This window comes from Solanum verrucosum, unplaced genomic scaffold (genome assembly GCF_900185275.1).
Source record: "Solanum verrucosum unplaced genomic scaffold, falcon-dt-bn FXZP01000261.1, whole genome shotgun sequence".
Taxonomy (NCBI): domain Eukaryota; kingdom Viridiplantae; phylum Streptophyta; class Magnoliopsida; order Solanales; family Solanaceae; genus Solanum; species Solanum verrucosum.
This window is the reverse complement of record NW_026019969.1, coordinates 14,466,160-14,483,904: the sequence shown is the minus strand read 5'-3', so window position 1 is coordinate 14,483,904 and position 17,745 is coordinate 14,466,160. Positions and strand designations below refer to the sequence as shown.

The 17,745-nt window shown below is 34.4% G+C and overlaps 2 protein-coding genes across 3 annotated transcripts; one reads left to right on the top strand and one right to left on the bottom strand.

The window, feature by feature from the left end:
- The first annotated feature begins 4,720 nt into the window (after positions 1-4,720).
- Positions 4,721-13,848, top strand: LOC125816638 (SUMO-activating enzyme subunit 2). 2 transcript variants are annotated; one of them, XM_049496258.1, is made up of 11 exons: positions 4,721-4,961; positions 5,081-5,170; positions 6,949-7,032; positions 7,119-7,337; positions 8,262-8,363; positions 8,522-8,977; positions 9,167-9,396; positions 11,463-11,556; positions 11,661-11,843; positions 11,936-12,033; positions 13,234-13,848. In XM_049496258.1, exons 1-11 carry the CDS (start codon positions 4,929-4,931, stop codon positions 13,592-13,594), a joined length of 1,950 nt encoding a protein of 649 aa, XP_049352215.1. In that variant the 5' UTR covers positions 4,721-4,928; the 3' UTR covers positions 13,595-13,848. The 2 variants fall into 2 exon arrangements, with proteins under 2 accessions (XP_049352215.1, XP_049352216.1); XM_049496259.1 differs by having other exon boundaries at positions 4,853-4,961; positions 5,081-5,174.
- A 345-nt stretch (positions 13,849-14,193) lies between these two features.
- LOC125816632 (probable receptor-like protein kinase At4g39110) lies at positions 14,194-17,116 on the bottom strand. Its single transcript, XM_049496250.1, has one exon. The coding sequence runs from the start codon at positions 17,057-17,059 to the stop codon at positions 14,423-14,425; it is 2,637 nt and encodes an 878-aa protein (XP_049352207.1). The 5' UTR covers positions 17,060-17,116; the 3' UTR covers positions 14,194-14,422.
- Positions 17,117-17,745: the final 629 nt, after the last annotated feature.

Here is a 17,745-nt window from a genome sequence, read left to right as displayed (position 1 = left end):
CACATCATTTGTGCCAAGACCTCCTCAAAATAGGGTTCAAGTTGGGACTGGAAGAGGATTGGGAAGAAAAAAAGCTAATGCAAGAGAGACCCCATTTGTTACTGAAAGAGATAGTTCTTCTAGTCAACTGCCATCTTTATCAGGTCACAAGAGACCATATAATTCTGCCTCATTTGTTGTTGCTACTGGAGGAAACAGAAGGCCTGCAACTGGTTTTGGTGTTTACTTTGATCCTACAACTGGAGCCCAAGTATTTAATGTGTGTTCACTTAATATGTTTACTATGTTTTGGTGTATATTCTGATAGCCATATTATGATCTTACCTTACCTTATCCTACACTTTCTTTATTATATTACAGCCTGGTACATCAAGTGAGAAGATTTTACATGGGCCAACAAAATTGAAGAGTGTTTCACCAACCAATATAGACATTAACTTTAAACCTCGTAGCCTAAAATGGAAGGGAAAAGATGCAGTCGACACCTCACAGTTGCAACAAATGAAAGCAAACAAGAAAAACTGGAAGTAGTTCATTTGGAAAGTTGTTATGATTTTGGCCCATGTTAAAATGGTCTTCAACAAGCTACTCTTTAGTTTATTTTGAACATTCGTGTAATGTATTTTTGAACCATGCCTTTGTGTTAGCAAGACTATGTATTTTTGAACCATGCATGACAATGATTTTTTATTACCTCTCAATGCATTTGTGTTATGTATTTTTCAACCATGACTTTGTGTTATGTATTTTCCAGCCATGCATTTGTGTTATTAGCTCAGTTTTTGAACAACAACTGCACTACCTCTCAATGCATTTGTGTTTTTGTCAATAAGAGTAGTTGATCCCAGAACTAATTTCATAACACAGGGCCAGTTAGAAAACAGAGGCAAGTTACAAAAGAGACATTGATCAATTCACATTAGAAGTTACAAAAGAGACACTAATCCATTCGACACTGATCAATTCACATTCAAACTTCCAATTTGATACAAAATATGAACTTAATAGACCAATTAAGTACAACACTAATTGATCTAGAATAGCCTCTTAATTACTTCAAAATTAAACAATTATGTACAACACTAATTGATCTAGAATAGCCTCCTAACTACTGCAAAACTAAACAATTAAGTACTACAATCTTGAACTACTATGAACTACATAATATTAAAGAACCATTTTATAGTTAGCAGACAAAGAAAAACAATCACAACTCGGTTAAATTTGACATTTTCTCAATCCATTTGGAGTTTAACTTCCTTGAGCTTCTTGTTCAATACCATTATCTTCTCTTCATTTTCATTCAATTGAAATTTCAAAGAATCCCTTTCTTCTTCAAACTCTTTCACTTTTCTCTTTAGTTGATCAATCGAATTTTGACCATCTATGAATCTATGCATTAAAGATGATTCATCAGCATTTTCAAGTGACGGATCAATCCATCTAAAATAGCCACATACACCATTTTCCTACAAACCACATAATAGTAATAAATATACAAACATGTTGATTTTTCAAATAATATAATAACAATAGTTTTTGTTCGAATAATTACAAACTTTTGATGCTTTGCATCCAAAAAATCGACGACTGGGGTTCAATGGAGTCCTCGAAGTTTTCAGTCGACAATAATAACCACACTTACACACATCGACTTCCTCGATATTCACTGAACTTTGCGACATTTGATAAAAGAAAATGGCTTGATTTAGAAGAGAGAAACTTGGATATTTAGAGAAATAAGAGAGAATTGAGGATTTAGGGTTCTAAAATGGATTTGGGGGAAGAAGAATTGGGGATTTTATATCCAATTTAAAATTTTAACGTTGGATGTCTTAAATGCAGGGTAAAAAATGGGAGAAAAAACAATTCACACTCCCTGTATGCGTGAATCACAAACGATTTGCCATGTAGGCAAAAAATGCTTAGACGGTTCAAATCTGGGTGGTAGAGGTGTTCGATAGGTACTAGGTGTAGTTGAGGTGTCTAAATGAATAATGAGGACAACTTTGAGGTGCCGGAGATGACTTTGGCCATCTATATATATTTATATATATATAAAGGAGGACCATAGACAAGGTGATATGACACCTCTCTATGGCCTCCATTTGCATTTAGCTTTTTTCTTCTTTTTTTGGCTTTTTTTTTTATTATTATATTATAAAAATAAATTACTTAAATTTATTACAAATAAATATTTTATTGATGGAGGAACATTTATAACAAAAACTCTTCATATTCTTTTTTTATTTATTTGTCTCACTTGTAATAAAAGGAGAAACATAATTTATCTTTTTTTGACTTTTTTTAAATTCAAATTAATTATTGTATTGTAAAAATATATTACTTAATTTATACAAATAAATATTTTATTAATGTAGGAACATTTACAACAAAAAACTCTCCACATTCTTTTTTCTATTTTTTTTTATCTCACTTCAAATCATGAAATGATAATAATTTTTTTTTACATTTTAAGTATTTTTATCTTTATTTTTTAATTTATTCACAAGGAGTTATTCCCATGACTTGCCCCTCTTTAATTTTTACTTTTAATAATATTGATAACTCTCATAATTTTTATGTCCATGACCTCCAAACTTAAATTTGTAAGTTTATGGTGTCTTATGGTATTCCTTTATTTTGCCTATAAATTCATATTAGTTTTATGAAGATTCACATTCACAATAATCCTTTCTCTTCATCATATTGGTTTGGTTTGTAGCAAAAAAGAAGTACATGAAGGTAAGAAATAATTCATTGAAAATTTTTATTTTTTATTTCCTCTATTTTTGTCTATATAAATTCGTATTTGGTTTGTGAATGAAACTAACATGTAACAAAAAAAAAGTGCACGAAGTTAATAAATCATTCTCAAGTCCTTATTTTTTCATTTCTTCTATTTTGTCTATATTTTCATATTTATTTTCATGAAGATTCACATACAAAGTCATTCTCAAGTCTTTATTTTTATTTTTATGTACTTAGACATGCTTTCTTAATATTTTTTAATGTTTGTATTATCATTCATCAAGCAAGTATGATTAAAAAAAATCTCTGTAATTCTTAATAATGTTTTGTCTGTATGCAATTGCTCTTTCTAATAGTTAGTTTTCCGAATATAATATAGTTTGATTATAATATTTGTTAGATTTCAAGAAATAATAATTATTTAGTATTGTTAGTACTATTGAAAAGATAATATACAAATATATTACATATAGTTTAAATTTCGTTCTTTCTTTTGACATAATTATTTTTAATTGGTATATGATATTTTTTTTTATTCAGTTGGTTGCATATAATGAAGAGTTTGACATATGGATCAAAACATGATGACGGATTTACTTGCAAAGAAAGATGATAGAAGGAAAAAAAAAATGAAGCATAATTAGAGATTATTTTTTTACTTTGAATTGTATTAGCAACTTAGTTACTTTTGCTAGAATTTTCTAAATTTTGATTTGTATAAATAATTTAGCTAAATGTATTATATTGTCAATGCTAATTATTTGATCCTTTATTATTCTACTTTTTCTTTGTTATGAAGCAAAATTAATATAATTATCTCATTTTAACAACAACAAAAAAATTTATGATGATTAGGAGTTTCATTTTTATTATAATTATAAAAAATTAATTGAAAAATGAAATATTATTTTCATGATTGTATTTTTTGTGTATGTAACAATTCTGTTTTCGTCACCGTTCTTTTTGCTTTGAAATGTATTTATAATTTTTATGTAGTCATCAATTTTTATATTTTCTCTGTTCATTTTTTGTATTTTCACCCCTTATTTTTATTTATTTATTTTACAAATAAAATCAATGCATAATTAGTAAATACATTTAATGTCTAATAAAATTATACATTTGAATTATTTATAACTCATGTCTCTTCATCTTACTTGTAACTTTTAATATTAAATATTATTCATAACTTTTGTATGTTTCAGTTTTCATAAATCTTATAAATATTTAATTAATGTTTAAAAATTATAATAAGCAAATATAATAATAATGATATAATAAGAAAATCAATTTTGTTTTCACAAAATTAGAGTTTGAATAGAAAATTAGTACTCCTACAACAGATAGAGGAAATTAAAACATAAAAAATATTTTCAACGTAATACAATATATTGTTATTTCAACATATTATCTCTTATTCCATTTACTTCACCACGGTGAATGTTTTGTTCTACTATATACATATACAAATTTTTTTTATATTTTATATGTTTTAAAAAAATGAAAAAACCTATGATATCACAGATGAAGAGAAATATTAATATTATCTATATATTCGATACTAATGTAAATATTACATATTTCATATTATTATCTTATAAATATTTCATATAGCCGCGCGAAGCGCGAATAGTTTTACTAGTATTATCTAATTTATGAAAACAATACTATTCAAATATTATATTTATTAATATAATATAATAAATTATGAAATAATATGTTATAACCAGTCAAACATAATGTAAGGAATTAATAAAAAGATTAGGTCTTCATAAAGTTCGCAAAATATTTATCACTTCAAAGTTCAAACACTAAAACACACCCCTATTCACATTTTTTTTTTTTTTAATAAATAGAACCAATCCACACGTTATGCCATTAATTGATGACCCAAAAAAAAGAAAAAAAGAACATAGGTTATGTCGAAGGCCATAGGTTAAAATAGAGTCCAAGAGGAGCAGCACGAACCACAGAGGTTCTTCTTATACTCCCAAATAACTTCGTTTTTTTTTCACTTTGGCGCCCTTTCCGCTAAAATCCCTCAAGATTCCTCTCACTGTTAACCCTCTTTCTCGCTTCCAATTTCCATTCCTCTTCTCCCTTTTTCTATGTAGTCAACTCATACTGTTTTCATAAAGCATAACTTATTTCTCTTCAGTATCTATCTCTCTTCTCAAATGGCTTCCGAGGAACAGTTGTCTGCAATTAAGGTATGTATATGTCTTGTCTGCAAGAAAATTGAGTTTTTCTTGATGTTTTGGGTACCCTTTCTTGGATAATCTTGATGGGTTTTGTTAGTTCTTGATGTTCTTTTCTTGTTTTTTATTAGGGTGCTAAAGTGCTCATGGTTGGTGCTGGTGGTATTGGGTGTGAGTTGCTTAAAACCCTTGCTCTTTCTGGGTTCGAAGACATTCACATCGTAAGTAAGATTTGCCTTTTGTTTTGATATTTACTTTTTATATGTAGTTTATGATGATTAAATTTTGGGTCAAGAAAATTTAGGGCTTCTTTGCTAGGGTTTCTTGAATACGTTTAGTTGCCATGTGAGTTAGGGGTTTTGCGGGTTATTCCACTGTGGGCTGTGCATGAGGAGAAATTGTTGTTTTTTGTACTGGGGGTGACATAGTGAAAAGCTTTCGTCTCGGACATTGAATATATGTGAAAATCCATTAGAATTGGTATGTATTAAGAGAACCTGACCGACAACTTCAAGAGAGAAGTTACTGCATTCGACATTTTCTCCTCAAGATTGTTAGTAATTTGAACCCAATGGGACCCTCCCTGGGATTCTATATTTGCACTGTGTAGAGAGATTTACTATGGGGTTAGCAAACATCTCTCTTTGTTGGATTAATGACTAGCACAGTTTTCATGCTTTCTAAGCAAATTGATATAGTAATAAAAGAGAGAAATAAACTTCACATCCAAAGTAAGATTTGCCTTTTCTTTTTTGATATTTACTATTCAAAAGTAGTCTTTGATGATTAAAGTTTTGGTCAAGAAAATTTATGGCAACTTTGCTAGGGTTTCTTGAATACGTTTAGTTTGCCTTGTGATTGTTAGGGCTTTTGCAAGTTATTCCTTTGCGGGCTGTGCATGAGGAGAAAGTGTTGTTTTTGTACTGGGGCTTACCTAGTGAAAAGCTTTGGCTCCGACCTTGTATATATGTGAAAATCCATTAGAATTGGTATGTATTTAGAGAACCTGACCAACTGCTTCAAGAGAGCAGTTGCTGCATTTGACATTTTCTCCTCAAGATTGTTAGAAATTTGAACCCAATTATACCCTCCCTGGGATTCTATATTTGCATAATTCATTGATTATGGTTGTCATGGTTTGGGAATGAAGGGACATGCTTGTGAAAGTTACAGATTAGCCTTGGTTACATGAGCAATCCTGGTGGCACTGTGTAGAGAGATTTACTATGTGGTTAACAAACATTTCTCTTTGTTAGATTATTGACTAGCACAGTTTTCATGCTTTCTAAGCAAATCGATATTACATAAAAATTATATTAAGTGTTGTAGCTGTTACGATGTTTAATATTAATAATAAATATTAAGTGTTGTAGCTGTGCCTATTTTAGCTTGAATATATCTGGCTACAGCTTGCGTTAGATTCCTAGAGTTTTAATAGCTGTTAGAAATATATGCATGCAATCTGATCATCTTTGTTCTGCAAATAGGAAAGAGTTTGTCTTTATGTTTTTTATACATGATTTCCATTGTTAGATGGGTGTTGCCGTTGGAATTTACAAGACTCAAGGCTTGCTTGAGTGAGATTCCACTATGTTGCTTGGTAGGTTGTGGAAGGCTGCTGATTGCAGATTTTCTTGAAAAAAATAGAATCCCTGCATCTCAGGCCAAGAGGGGGGGGGGGTGTTGTAGGTGCTTTGACTTTTAGGGGTAGACTCAACCACTTATCTTTTATCATTCCATTGCTCTCAGGCTATTCAAATGTACATTTTGATTCTGCAAAATGATGAGAGGGCTTCTGCACTGTGTGGTGGGGGGGTCTGCCTCATCTTATTTTGATTCACATTTCACTGTCCTGTTACCTTGTGGATTAATATAAATTTATTTAGTAAATGCTTCTTAAAACAGAGTCTTGCCATTTATATTATGTGAGTCCATTGTATTGCACTATGCTTGCATGGGGCTTTCTAACCTGGTTTTATGTCATTTTGTCTATTTGCAGATTGACATGGATACAATAGAAGTCAGTAACTTGAATAGACAATTCTTGTTTCGACAAAAACATGTTGGTCAATCTAAGGCTAAAGTAAGGAAATCACATCAATATTTTTCCGGTTTCATTTTTCATGCCGATTTTGAATCCTTAATAGCATACTCTCTAAATTTTACCAGGTTGCTAGAGAGGCTGTCCTAAAATTTAGGCCTCATATTAAAATTACACCATACCATGCAAATGTAAAAGATCCAGAGTTCAATGTGGATTTTTTCAAGCAATTCAATGTTGTGCTTAATGGACTTGACAATCTAGATGCTAGGCGACATGTGAATCGCCTTTGTTTGGCATCCGGTGTCCCATTAGTTGAAAGTGGGACTACAGGCTTCCTTGGCCAGGTAAAATTTAGATTTTCAGTTTTATTTGATGGGGATCAGGCAACTAAATTTCATTTGGCATACTTCTGTTTCTATCTTATATATTTGCTAGTCTGTATATGTCTTGACATCTTAAGATCTCTTAGCAACATTCAAACTAGCCGTGACCAGCCTAAAATGTTATAAAGGAAGTTACTTGAAATGCAATTAAAGAAATGTGAAAAATCCATATTTCTTGAATGTGGTATTCTTGGGTCGTAGATTGTTGTGGTTATTTAATTATTATCAATTGGAAGTTGCTACTCAGTACTCACTTTTATTTGCATCTTCTAGTGAAATATTTTGATGTCGAATGTACAATGCGAGACTTAGAAAAGTAGACTGCTAAGTTTGAATGGAAAAGAAACTCTGTTTGTAGTAAGATATATCAAGAGTTTTGTAACTATTTTACAGAAACTTATTGAATATGCATGTTGATCATTGTTACACTTGTTACAGCCAGTAAATTTTGATTCCTTTCTTCCAAGACTTGCTTGGAAAATTGGAATATTCGCTACTTGGGTGGAGTTAGCCAAATTTGATCAGATTATATGTCTTATTCAAAAGAACTCGTGCAAAAACTTGCTCTTCATGCTAACAAGTTTCTCATTCACCTCATTCTTTTGAAGGATGGAGCAATTTTCAGCTTTTATTTTTGATTCAGACCTTCTAGCCAAAAGGTCAACCTGTTTATGCACCCTCAAAGATCATAGGGGAAATACATAGTCCTGTAGCTTTATTTATGTTGTTAAAGGTCAAACGTTCTTGTCTGGCTGCTCTTTTTTTGGGTTTAGGTTCCATAGTGTATTACTGTGTTCTGCTGTTTCTGTTTATCAACTGACTGAATATCCTTTTTGACTCTTACTAGTTCTGTGATTCTCATTGTCGAATCTTTTTTTGTGACAGGTCACGGTACATGTGAAGGGTAAAACAGAATGCTATGAATGTCAGTCTAAACCAGCTCCAAAAACTTACCCTGTCTGTACAATCACAAGTACTCCAACAAAGGTACTGACATGTCCTTAATCCTTTTTTTTTCTTAATGTAAATTTGAGCTGAGCCAATCTGTGTATCTGTATTTATTTAAATATCATTCCTGTACTGCCTCTCTCACAATCTCAAGCGTTTTTGCCTAACATTTTGCTTTGAATTGTTTTCTGCTTTAGTTTGTTCACTGCATCGTGTGGGCAAAAGATCTGCTGTTTGCAAAGCTTTTTGGGAACAAGAATCAGGAAAATGACCTTAATGTGCGTTCTACTGATGCTTCGAGCTCATCAGAACATTCAGAGGATGTTTTTGAACGTAGGGCCGATGAAGATTTTGAGCAATATGGGAGGAGAATATATGATCATGTTTTTGGTTACAACATCGAAGTAGCATTACGTAATGAAGAGACGTGGAAGAACCGTAACAAGCCTAGGCCTGTATACACCAGAGATGTATTGCCACTACGACCAGTTGGACAGAATGGTAACAAGGATAAAGCTTCAACCGGTGACCCCTCTTCAGTCTCTGCAATGGCATCTCTAGGCCTTAAAAATCCTCAGGATTTGTGGAGTCTTAAGGAAAATTCTGAAGTATTTCTCAAGGCATTGAGGCTCTTTTTCTTGAAAAGAGAGAAGGTTTTGATCCCATTCCCACCTTCTGATTATTTTTTGATAAAGTAATCAAATTTTATTAGAAGAAGGAAAAAAATGCCATTTCATTTGATCCCATTCCCACCTCCCGATTCTCTTTTCTTGTATATATGCTTGGATTTCTTTTTCATTTAGTATATGTTCAAATTATTTCTGTCTTTACCACTGTTGCAGGAAATTGGCCAGTTGGGTTTTGATAAGGACGACCAGTTGGCTGTAGAGTTTGTCACTTCTGCAGCAAACATTCGTGCCGCTTCTTTTGGGATTCCGTTACATAGCCTTTTTGAAGCTAAAGGTATTGCTGGCAATATCGTTCATGCCGTTGCAACAACAAATGCCATCATTGCAGGCTTGATTGTGCTTGAGGCAATCAAGGTGTTGCAAAATGATGTAAAAAGCTACAGGTATGGTTGGTTCCATTATCTCTGCTTTAACTGCAGTTCTCTTTATTTCTACGCAGATAATTATATTTTGGAGATCAGTTAAAATGACCAAGATATCAGATACTCTTGCCAGCTGTGAGTGATCTCCACATGCTTTTTATAAAAGCGATCTCGACAATGCTTCCAGTCCTCTTTTCCCACTTCCCACTTCCCACTTCCCACTGCATTTTCCTTTTTATTTTTGATTAAATTTGTGGAAGTGCAGCTTTTTCATCTGATAGAGATCAAGTGAAAAACAATTTAATCAACTCTCCAACAATTAATCATTCAGGGAAGCAATAAATTCAGTGGTTTAATAAGTACTAATTAGGATTACTGAAGTGAGTGACAATCTAATAAAAAAGTTTAAACTGTTAGAAAGGAATGATGACACTTCTATTATCTATTTTATGTTCGCAACATGTCTGCTAATGTGATCATGATTTTTCTGTTTGGTATGGAGATATTTTTGTTAACCAGTGGTGAGACTCGACTTAGGACTTCTGCATGATCTATGAGTACCAAGCTAAAAGTTTTAAGGCTTTAAGCTGTGAAAAAGAGTATTTCTTTTTTAAGTATTTTCGAGGTCTTGAACCATAATTTATTAATTCTTAATAATCTATCAAAACATCTTTCTAGAAATTGGAACTTGGTCTCTTTGATGCAGAACTGATAGGAAAGTGAAAAACAATTTTAAGTTGTAACTGAAATACTCCTTCCGTTTCAAAAAGAATGACCTCCTTTCCTTTTTAGTTTGTTTAAAAAAGAATGACCTCTTTCTTTTTTTTGGTAACATTTTAATTTCAGCTTTCCACGTGGCATGTTTAAGACCACAAGATTAAAAGACAATTTTGTACATTTGACATAACTTTAATTTAGGACCACAAGATTCAAAAGTCTTCTTTATTTTCTTAAACTCCGTGCCAAGTCAAACTAGGTCATTCTTTGTGAAACTGAGGTAGTATGAAATAGTAATGTAGTTTTCTTTCTAAATTTAATGATGAAAGGGGGTTTCAAGAACAATTTGTATATAGTACTAGAAATATTAATTGAAGTACATGAATGCAACGTGATTGGTGAAAACTGTTTATTGTCACTTATGCCAATGTAGAGATAAGTCTGAGAAGTAGAGAATCTATAGTTTTGAAAAATTTGGATGGAATGAAATGGCCCCAAATAGTGCTTGCATATAGAGGATTCATATAGTGGATCCCAACTAATTTGTGATTGAGGATTTGTTAATTAATCATATACTTGATTAATCACTATGGAAAATAGTGCACCAAATCAAATTAATATCTAATAGATTTTTTGCACTAAAGGATGTGACATAATGGTCAATGGAGTCAGTGCAAACTTTGGAGACTAAGATTCATCCTAATAGAGACAAACCACATCAAGTGATTTCTCTCCGCCTGTCTTAGCCTTGGTGAGCAAAGTATTGTGTTGATGGAAGGTAGCATGTACAAATAGAATAGTTGAGGTGTGCACCAGCTGGCCTGAATGCCATGTTAAAAAATAACTAATAGCATTTGCTAAAATATACTAACTAAATAAAACTAATTGCATTTTTTAGCAAATGGTAAAACTGTAGAAAATTTAAAAGGCACCTTTTTGAAGTGTCGTTCAATGCATGCCATCCTATTTTTCCTTATGCCAACCTTCCCCCCTTCCCATTCAGAAAAAGTAAAACTTAGCAACCTTTCAATGCCTTGTAAAAGCTAAAAGAAGGAAAACTATCAAAATACTTGGGAAACAACTTACCATTTATCTGTTACCATTTTTAAGAAAAACAACTTACCATTTACTGCAAGGAGTTGTCAAAAATGGATTTTACCTAATGTTTCTCCAAAGAGTTTACTTAACCCTTCTTTTACTTTATGTTATTGGCTAACAAAATAAAAACAAAATTCCTATCTAAACTAATCTATCAAGTAGTTGAGCTTTGAGAACTTCTTGTGCTGTATAGAAGTGTGGTACATGAAACAATGAGGACTATGTCATTTTGTTTGGTACTGTTTTATAATATCATGTGCACTTCCTTGCAGGATGACTTATTGCCTTGAACATCCCTCGAGAAAGATGCTTCTCATGCCAGTGGAGCCCTTCGAGCCAAACAAGTCTTGTTATGTTTGTTCCGAGGTATGATCTACTGTAATGTACAATAGATTGTGTTCCCGCCTGTGCTACCTTATGGAATTTTATTTTAGCCACTACTTTTTGATTGAATGCAAATCAATGAACAGACACCTTTAACGCTTGAGATTAATACTCATCGTTCGAAGTTGAGGGATTTTGTTGAGAAGATTGTCAAAGCAAAACTTGGCATGAGCCTCCCATTGATCATGCATGGGGTGGCACTTCTTTATGAGGTGGGCGATGATCTTGAGGAAGATGAGGTTGCAAATTATGCAGCAAACCTTGACAAGGTAAGACACTGTCATGTCTTTGTACATATGTGAAGTAACTTTATTGTTATTGGCTGATAAGACACTTGTCTGTGTGAATACAAAACCCTTAGGTTCTATCTGAGCTTCCTTCTCCGGTTACTGGTGGCACAATTCTCACAGTTGAGGATCTTCAGCAAGAGCTTAAGTGCAGCATCAATATTAAGCACAGGTCCTCCTTGTTCTTATTATGTGTTTGTAGACTTATCTTGCTTAATGGAGGAAAGAGAACTGTAGTGTATTTCCTCCAATTTGCCTTCACTTTGATTTCTACTTTTCGTAATGTTATTTGGTATTAGCAATAGAGTTAGCTGATGATCTTTCAGAAGTTAAGCTGTTGGTGAAACTTGACATAATAGGTGATTCAAGCTTAACAGCTTAACTACTGGTCAATAATTGATTGGGCAGGACTCATGTTTTAAGAAAAGTTCAATTTCATTGATATATAAATGGCTGGGCCTCCTAATTCTTAAATAGGACCTTGATACTGGAAATCTCTTTTGGTAGACTTCTTGTATAATGGGCATTGCCCCATATTTTATAAACATATCCTCTTATCTAATTGAATACAGTCAAGGCAGTATGTCTAGTTGTGAAGTTAAACTAATAATTAAAATGGGAAATAGGTTAGATGTTTTATCAAGATGCTACCAAATGAATGGGCCTTTGACATTTTTAATTCACTTATTAAATAAAAATACGTTAACATGTCACTATCCACTAGATTATGATATACTCTACTATGAGCTTTACATATTAGAAAGGAAGCTGGAATTTCCGTCTTGACTCGATTCAGTTTTGATTGACATGTTCATAGCTTATTTAGGGATTTTGTGATCTCGGTTTTCCCTGTAAAGAGATTTCCCATTATTGCCATGAAGAATATTACTCTAGGAAGCTATCGTCAGTGACTTCTTTGATTAGATATTTTTTGTTGCAAATTGCGCTAATCACTGCTGGATTTGTCAAATTTTTTTTCCGTATGTATACATAGGGTAGATGCTTCTTCACCAACTTGGTGCTATGGCCCAAGTCATGTGGTGGTGCTTTGGTGTAATTGTTTGTTCCATTTTCTGCTTTGATGTTTTCATTTTGCTTCCGAAGCTCACCCATTTCATAATATGAGACGTGATGCATTCGGAAGTTGTGTGTAGTGGATGGTTTGATCTCTTTCCTTCTGTATTCCTTTTGGGGGACTTGTCTTGGTGTGTTGTTACATTGCTAATGAACATAATTGAGCGCATTCAGTAGGCAAATACTTGCTTACTGTGTTTATTTCATCCATTGATCTAATATCCTGAAGATTATTTACTTTTCCCATTCTTTTGCTCCACAGCCTCATTTGAACTGTTTTATGATTAATTTTTTGCAGAGAGGAGTTTGATGAAGAGAAAGAACCTGATGGAATGGTTCTCTCAGGATGGACACCAGCTCTTGCAGCAGAAAAGATCAAGACATCGGACAATGGCCCGAGCTCGTCTAATGCATCTCAGACAGTTCCGCTGGAGTCAGAGGATAATGATGAGATAGAAATTATTCTCAAAGACCCTGAAATTCTTGCTGCTGGGAAGAAAAGAAAGTCGGCTGATGTTTCAGTTGCTGTCGATTCAGAGATATTCAGTGTCACTGGTGAAATGCTGACTAAACGGAAGGTGGAAGAGGATGATAGTCATAATGATATTGTGATGGTTGATGGAAATTCAGACCCCAACAAGAAAAAGAGGGTGCAATAACTTTTTCTTACATCTTAATTTTAGCTGTGCATCTGTCTAACTTTGTACAATATAGGGAGAAACATTGATTCTTTGCCCACTTCCTAACTTATGAGTTGTTCTTTAGGTGCAAACTTTATAAAGTTTTGATACTGGCATGATGCCTTCAGTGACTCCAGTTCTAATTTTCTGACTTGGAGCTGTCTTGATTCCAACCTGACAGACATAACCGTCTAAAGAATGTGATTCTCACTATTTTACATGGTACTCTCAAATCAGGTGACTTACTATTGTGTCTCCTGTCTTAAGTTACTGTTAGTCTGCCATGACTGCCTTGCCTTTTCATCTTTTTTCCTCTTCGCATGTTAATGTTTATATTGGCTGTATGAATTATACTAGCAGTAGAAAACCCCATTTGATGGCCTCAAGAAAGTTGCAACAGACCTTGAATAACAAACTGAAAATGGTAGCAAAATGTGATTTTATTTACTCAAGAGCCTTTCAGTGCAAACAGTCACATTCAATGAGCATTAGACCCATCAAAACTGTGAAATGCACAGAGAGTGCAAGAGAAACTATGAAGTTAATAATATATACAATAACACGTTTTTATTCAGTACGCAATTTTTTTTTCATCTACACATCCAGCATTTTAATGTTAGGAATACAAAACAATCAAAAAGATAACCTCTAGCTATTGTAACGCATTCTTGGAAGCAAAACTCCAACAAAAACAGCAGAAAAGTCATCAGTAAAAGAGCTGGCTTCAACTACATATACATATAATTCACCTGGGACATACCAATTGACATTTTTGTAATATCATCTCCGTCAAAGTGATCATGGCTATCATCGCCCGTTAAGTGCACCAAATTGATCAAACATTTTTGTTCCTGAATGATCGTCAATTGTTTGAAGTTCAGCAGGATTTCTTGTCTGCTCAGGTGTAGAAACTGGTCTGTTGTCAGGAGTCGAAGGAGCAGGGACGGGGGCAGGAGTAGGGGTAACTATAGCAGGAGAGACTGGGGAAGAAGATGCTTTGTTTTCTTCTTCAGCCTTCCCTTGTAATGAGGCTTCTTGTAGCTGCAAAGCATATTCCAAGTTCCACAGCACATCACCCATGCTAGGTCTATCAGTACCATATTCTGCCAAACACTTTTCTGCTGCTTCACCAAATTTCTTCATTGACTCTGGGTTAATTTGTCCCACAAGAGTAGGATCAATGATCTTGTCCAACAAACCTTTTTTCTTCCATTGCATTCCCCATTCTGCTAAATTCACTTGCTCTCTTGGAAGTGATGGATTAATGGCAGGACGAGCGCACAAGGCCTCTAGAAGTACCACTCCAAATGAATACACATCAGACTTGTCTGTTAACTGCTGTTTACGGAAGTACTCAGGATCGAGGTACCCAAAACTTCCCTTCACAGCTGTACTTACGTGAGTCTCGTTGGCAAGGCAATCTTTTGACAGCCCAAAGTCAGCCATTTTAGCGACTAAGTTCTCATCAAGAAGAATGTTGGTGGTTTTGACATCTCTGTGGATAATTGCTGTAGATGCACCTGTATGGAGGTAATGAAGCCCACGAGCTGAGCCAATGCAGATTTCTAGCCTCTGCTTCCATGTCAAAGGTGGAAAGTTCTTGCCATAGAGATGATCTCTGAAAGGACCATTTTGCATGAACTCATAAACCAGTATCATCTCTGTGTTTTCATCACAATAACCAATCAACGACACCAGATGGCGATGTCTGAGCTTAGATAACATCTGAATTTCAGTCTGGAACTCATTGATACCTTGCTCAGATTGTGGATTTCCTCTCTTGACAGCTACTTTTGTTCCATCATCGATTTCTCCATAATAGACATTGCCAAAGCCACCAACACCAATTATGGCAGTCGATTCCCAATTGTTGGTGGCGTCTGACAACTCAGCAAATGAAAAATATCGGCCTAGCCCCATGTTTGAAGAGAAAAATTGGCTCTTGCGCGACAATGAAGCCTTGCTTCCCGCCATAAAGCTTGTATCTCCAGCATGAAGTGGAAGCAACCAAGAGGAGAAACTGTTCCTTTTTTGCCAATCTTGAGGCCTCTTTTGCCACTTGAAAACTATAGCACCCAATCCTACAAATGCTCCGAACATCATAGCAAAACCAACATAAGCCACTGTTTTGCTTGGGCCACTACTCTTCGTTCCATCAACACCATATTGCCCATCAAGACTACCCATAGAATTATTCATCCGAAAAACCTCAAGCCCATTCAGGATTGCATTCTTGAATCCTTGGACATCGTTCACCGGTGAAACCTTTACACTAAGAGGATTAGATGCTGAAGAGGCATCTATTACAAAGTCCTTGTAAAAAGCTGTGGACAACCGCTGTGTCAAAGATGACAAGTCTAGCCCGGAAATTGCCATCTTATCATTAATGTACACGTTGAAATACAGTTCATTGAGCGATTTGCTAATGATATCACAGAAGTGAAGGCGAATGAGGTATGTATATGAGGAATCAATATCCATCATCCATGATATGTTGAAATTGGGAATGGTAGTTTCTGAATCAGCCATTTTCACTGCTGAACTGTAAACTGTAGGAGGAGCAATTAAAGGCGACCCTCCTGCCGTTGGATACTGAATCACAGAAGGCTGAACAGTAACCGCCTGTCCTGTGGCACTATTACGGAATGGTTCATCGGATAACCAACTTCTCCCTAAAGTGTCATTTGTTGCATCAAGGTATGCACCTCCAACATTAAGCCTATAGGTTGTTTCAAAATTACTAGTGGAAAGATCAAATTTCTGTGAAACGGGGAAAAGGAGAGGGACAGAATAGTCGAGTAATTTGCCTGGTGCAGTAACAAACTCAATGGCGTTGGCGAATGCAATTGAGCCTTGGGAAGGTGCAAATTTGATGGCATAACGCTCTGTTGTGACATTTACAAGAAACTCTTTCATAACTGGTTCGTTTTTCTCCATTTGGTAGTCTCGGAGGAGAACTAATGTATCCACTGAAACAGAGAATTTGGCTGTTTGGAGATTAAATTCATTGTTTTGTAAAGGGTAAAAATAAAGACGGATCCAATGCAAGCCTGGACTGGTTACATGAAATGTATAAGTAGCTTCACTATCGAAAATATTCGCGCTAAGGTACATAGGTGAAGGTACATTTTTATTGTCAGGTGCAGAAATGTGAAGGTCACGTCCGCTATAGGCTAAATATTTAGCTGTGGTTTCATCTGGTTGAAATGCGCGATTTCCTGGAAGAGTAGTAGGAGAAGTAGATCCACAATTAATAAGGTAGTTATCTGAAGGTGTGAATGCTGGAAAAGATTTCGCAGGTGCAGTAGAATCTGATTGTGCAGAAACTGGAATTACACTCGAGGGGCCGATGAAAATGAGGCAAACAAACGCCACGAGGATATTAGCCATTATTGTAGACGGTGGTGGTGGTGGTGATGGTGATCCTCTTGGCATTTTTTTCATCTCCAGCCCCTCCTGACGAGGATTTGGGGATGAAAATTGAGAAAAAAAAATGTCTAATACTATGGAGGGGGTATGAAAGAGAAAAAAGAAATTGAAATCAGTCTATTTTTGCCAATATTATCGCCATATTTGTGGGGTGTGGAGGTTTTTGGCTTTGGTTTCGAATTTCTGTTACCGTTGGCGCAATTATTTTTCTTTAAGCTTTACAATGTTTTAGTGGTTGAAATGCTTAATCAGCCGGTCTTTTCTCTCCGTTGTTCGTTTTCATTAGCGTCTAAGAAAAGAAGTTCGCAAAATTATAGTAAAATTGGTCAATTATGTTCATGTATTATGATAAAATAAATTGAACAACTTCACTCTGCATTAAATTTTCGATAGGATCTTATTTCACTGCAAAAGTCTTATTTTTACCCTTGATCCATAATGGAGCTCCAATTGAGAATCTTAGTCTAAAATAGTGGTCTTCATGAAGAAATTTAAGATATATAGGGCCTACTTCATTTTAAGTTAGAACTCTTTTAACAGTAAATATAAATTCAAGACAATTTACTATTCCATACAAGAGTTTGAATGGACAAAAGTCTAATAGAGAGCAAAACTTAATCATTCCGAATATAATATGAGCACATTTGATTCCGGCATTTTCTATTACTCTATTAGTAAATCAAAAGTTCAAATTCGAAGCA

Coding starts and splice junctions, on each gene's coding strand:
- LOC125816638 (XM_049496258.1), top strand. CDS start 4,929: ATGGCTTCCGAGGAACAGTTGTCTGCAATTAAG. Junction 4,962..5,080: donor AACAGTTGTCTGCAATTAAG/GTATGTATATGT, acceptor GTTTTTTATTAG/GGTGCTAAAGTGCTCATGGT. Junction 7,338..8,261: donor CTACAGGCTTCCTTGGCCAG/GTAAAATTTAGA, acceptor TTTTTGTGACAG/GTCACGGTACATGTGAAGGG.
- LOC125816632 (XM_049496250.1), bottom strand. CDS start 17,059: ATGAAAAAAATGCCAAGAGGATCACCATCACCACCACCACCACCGTCT.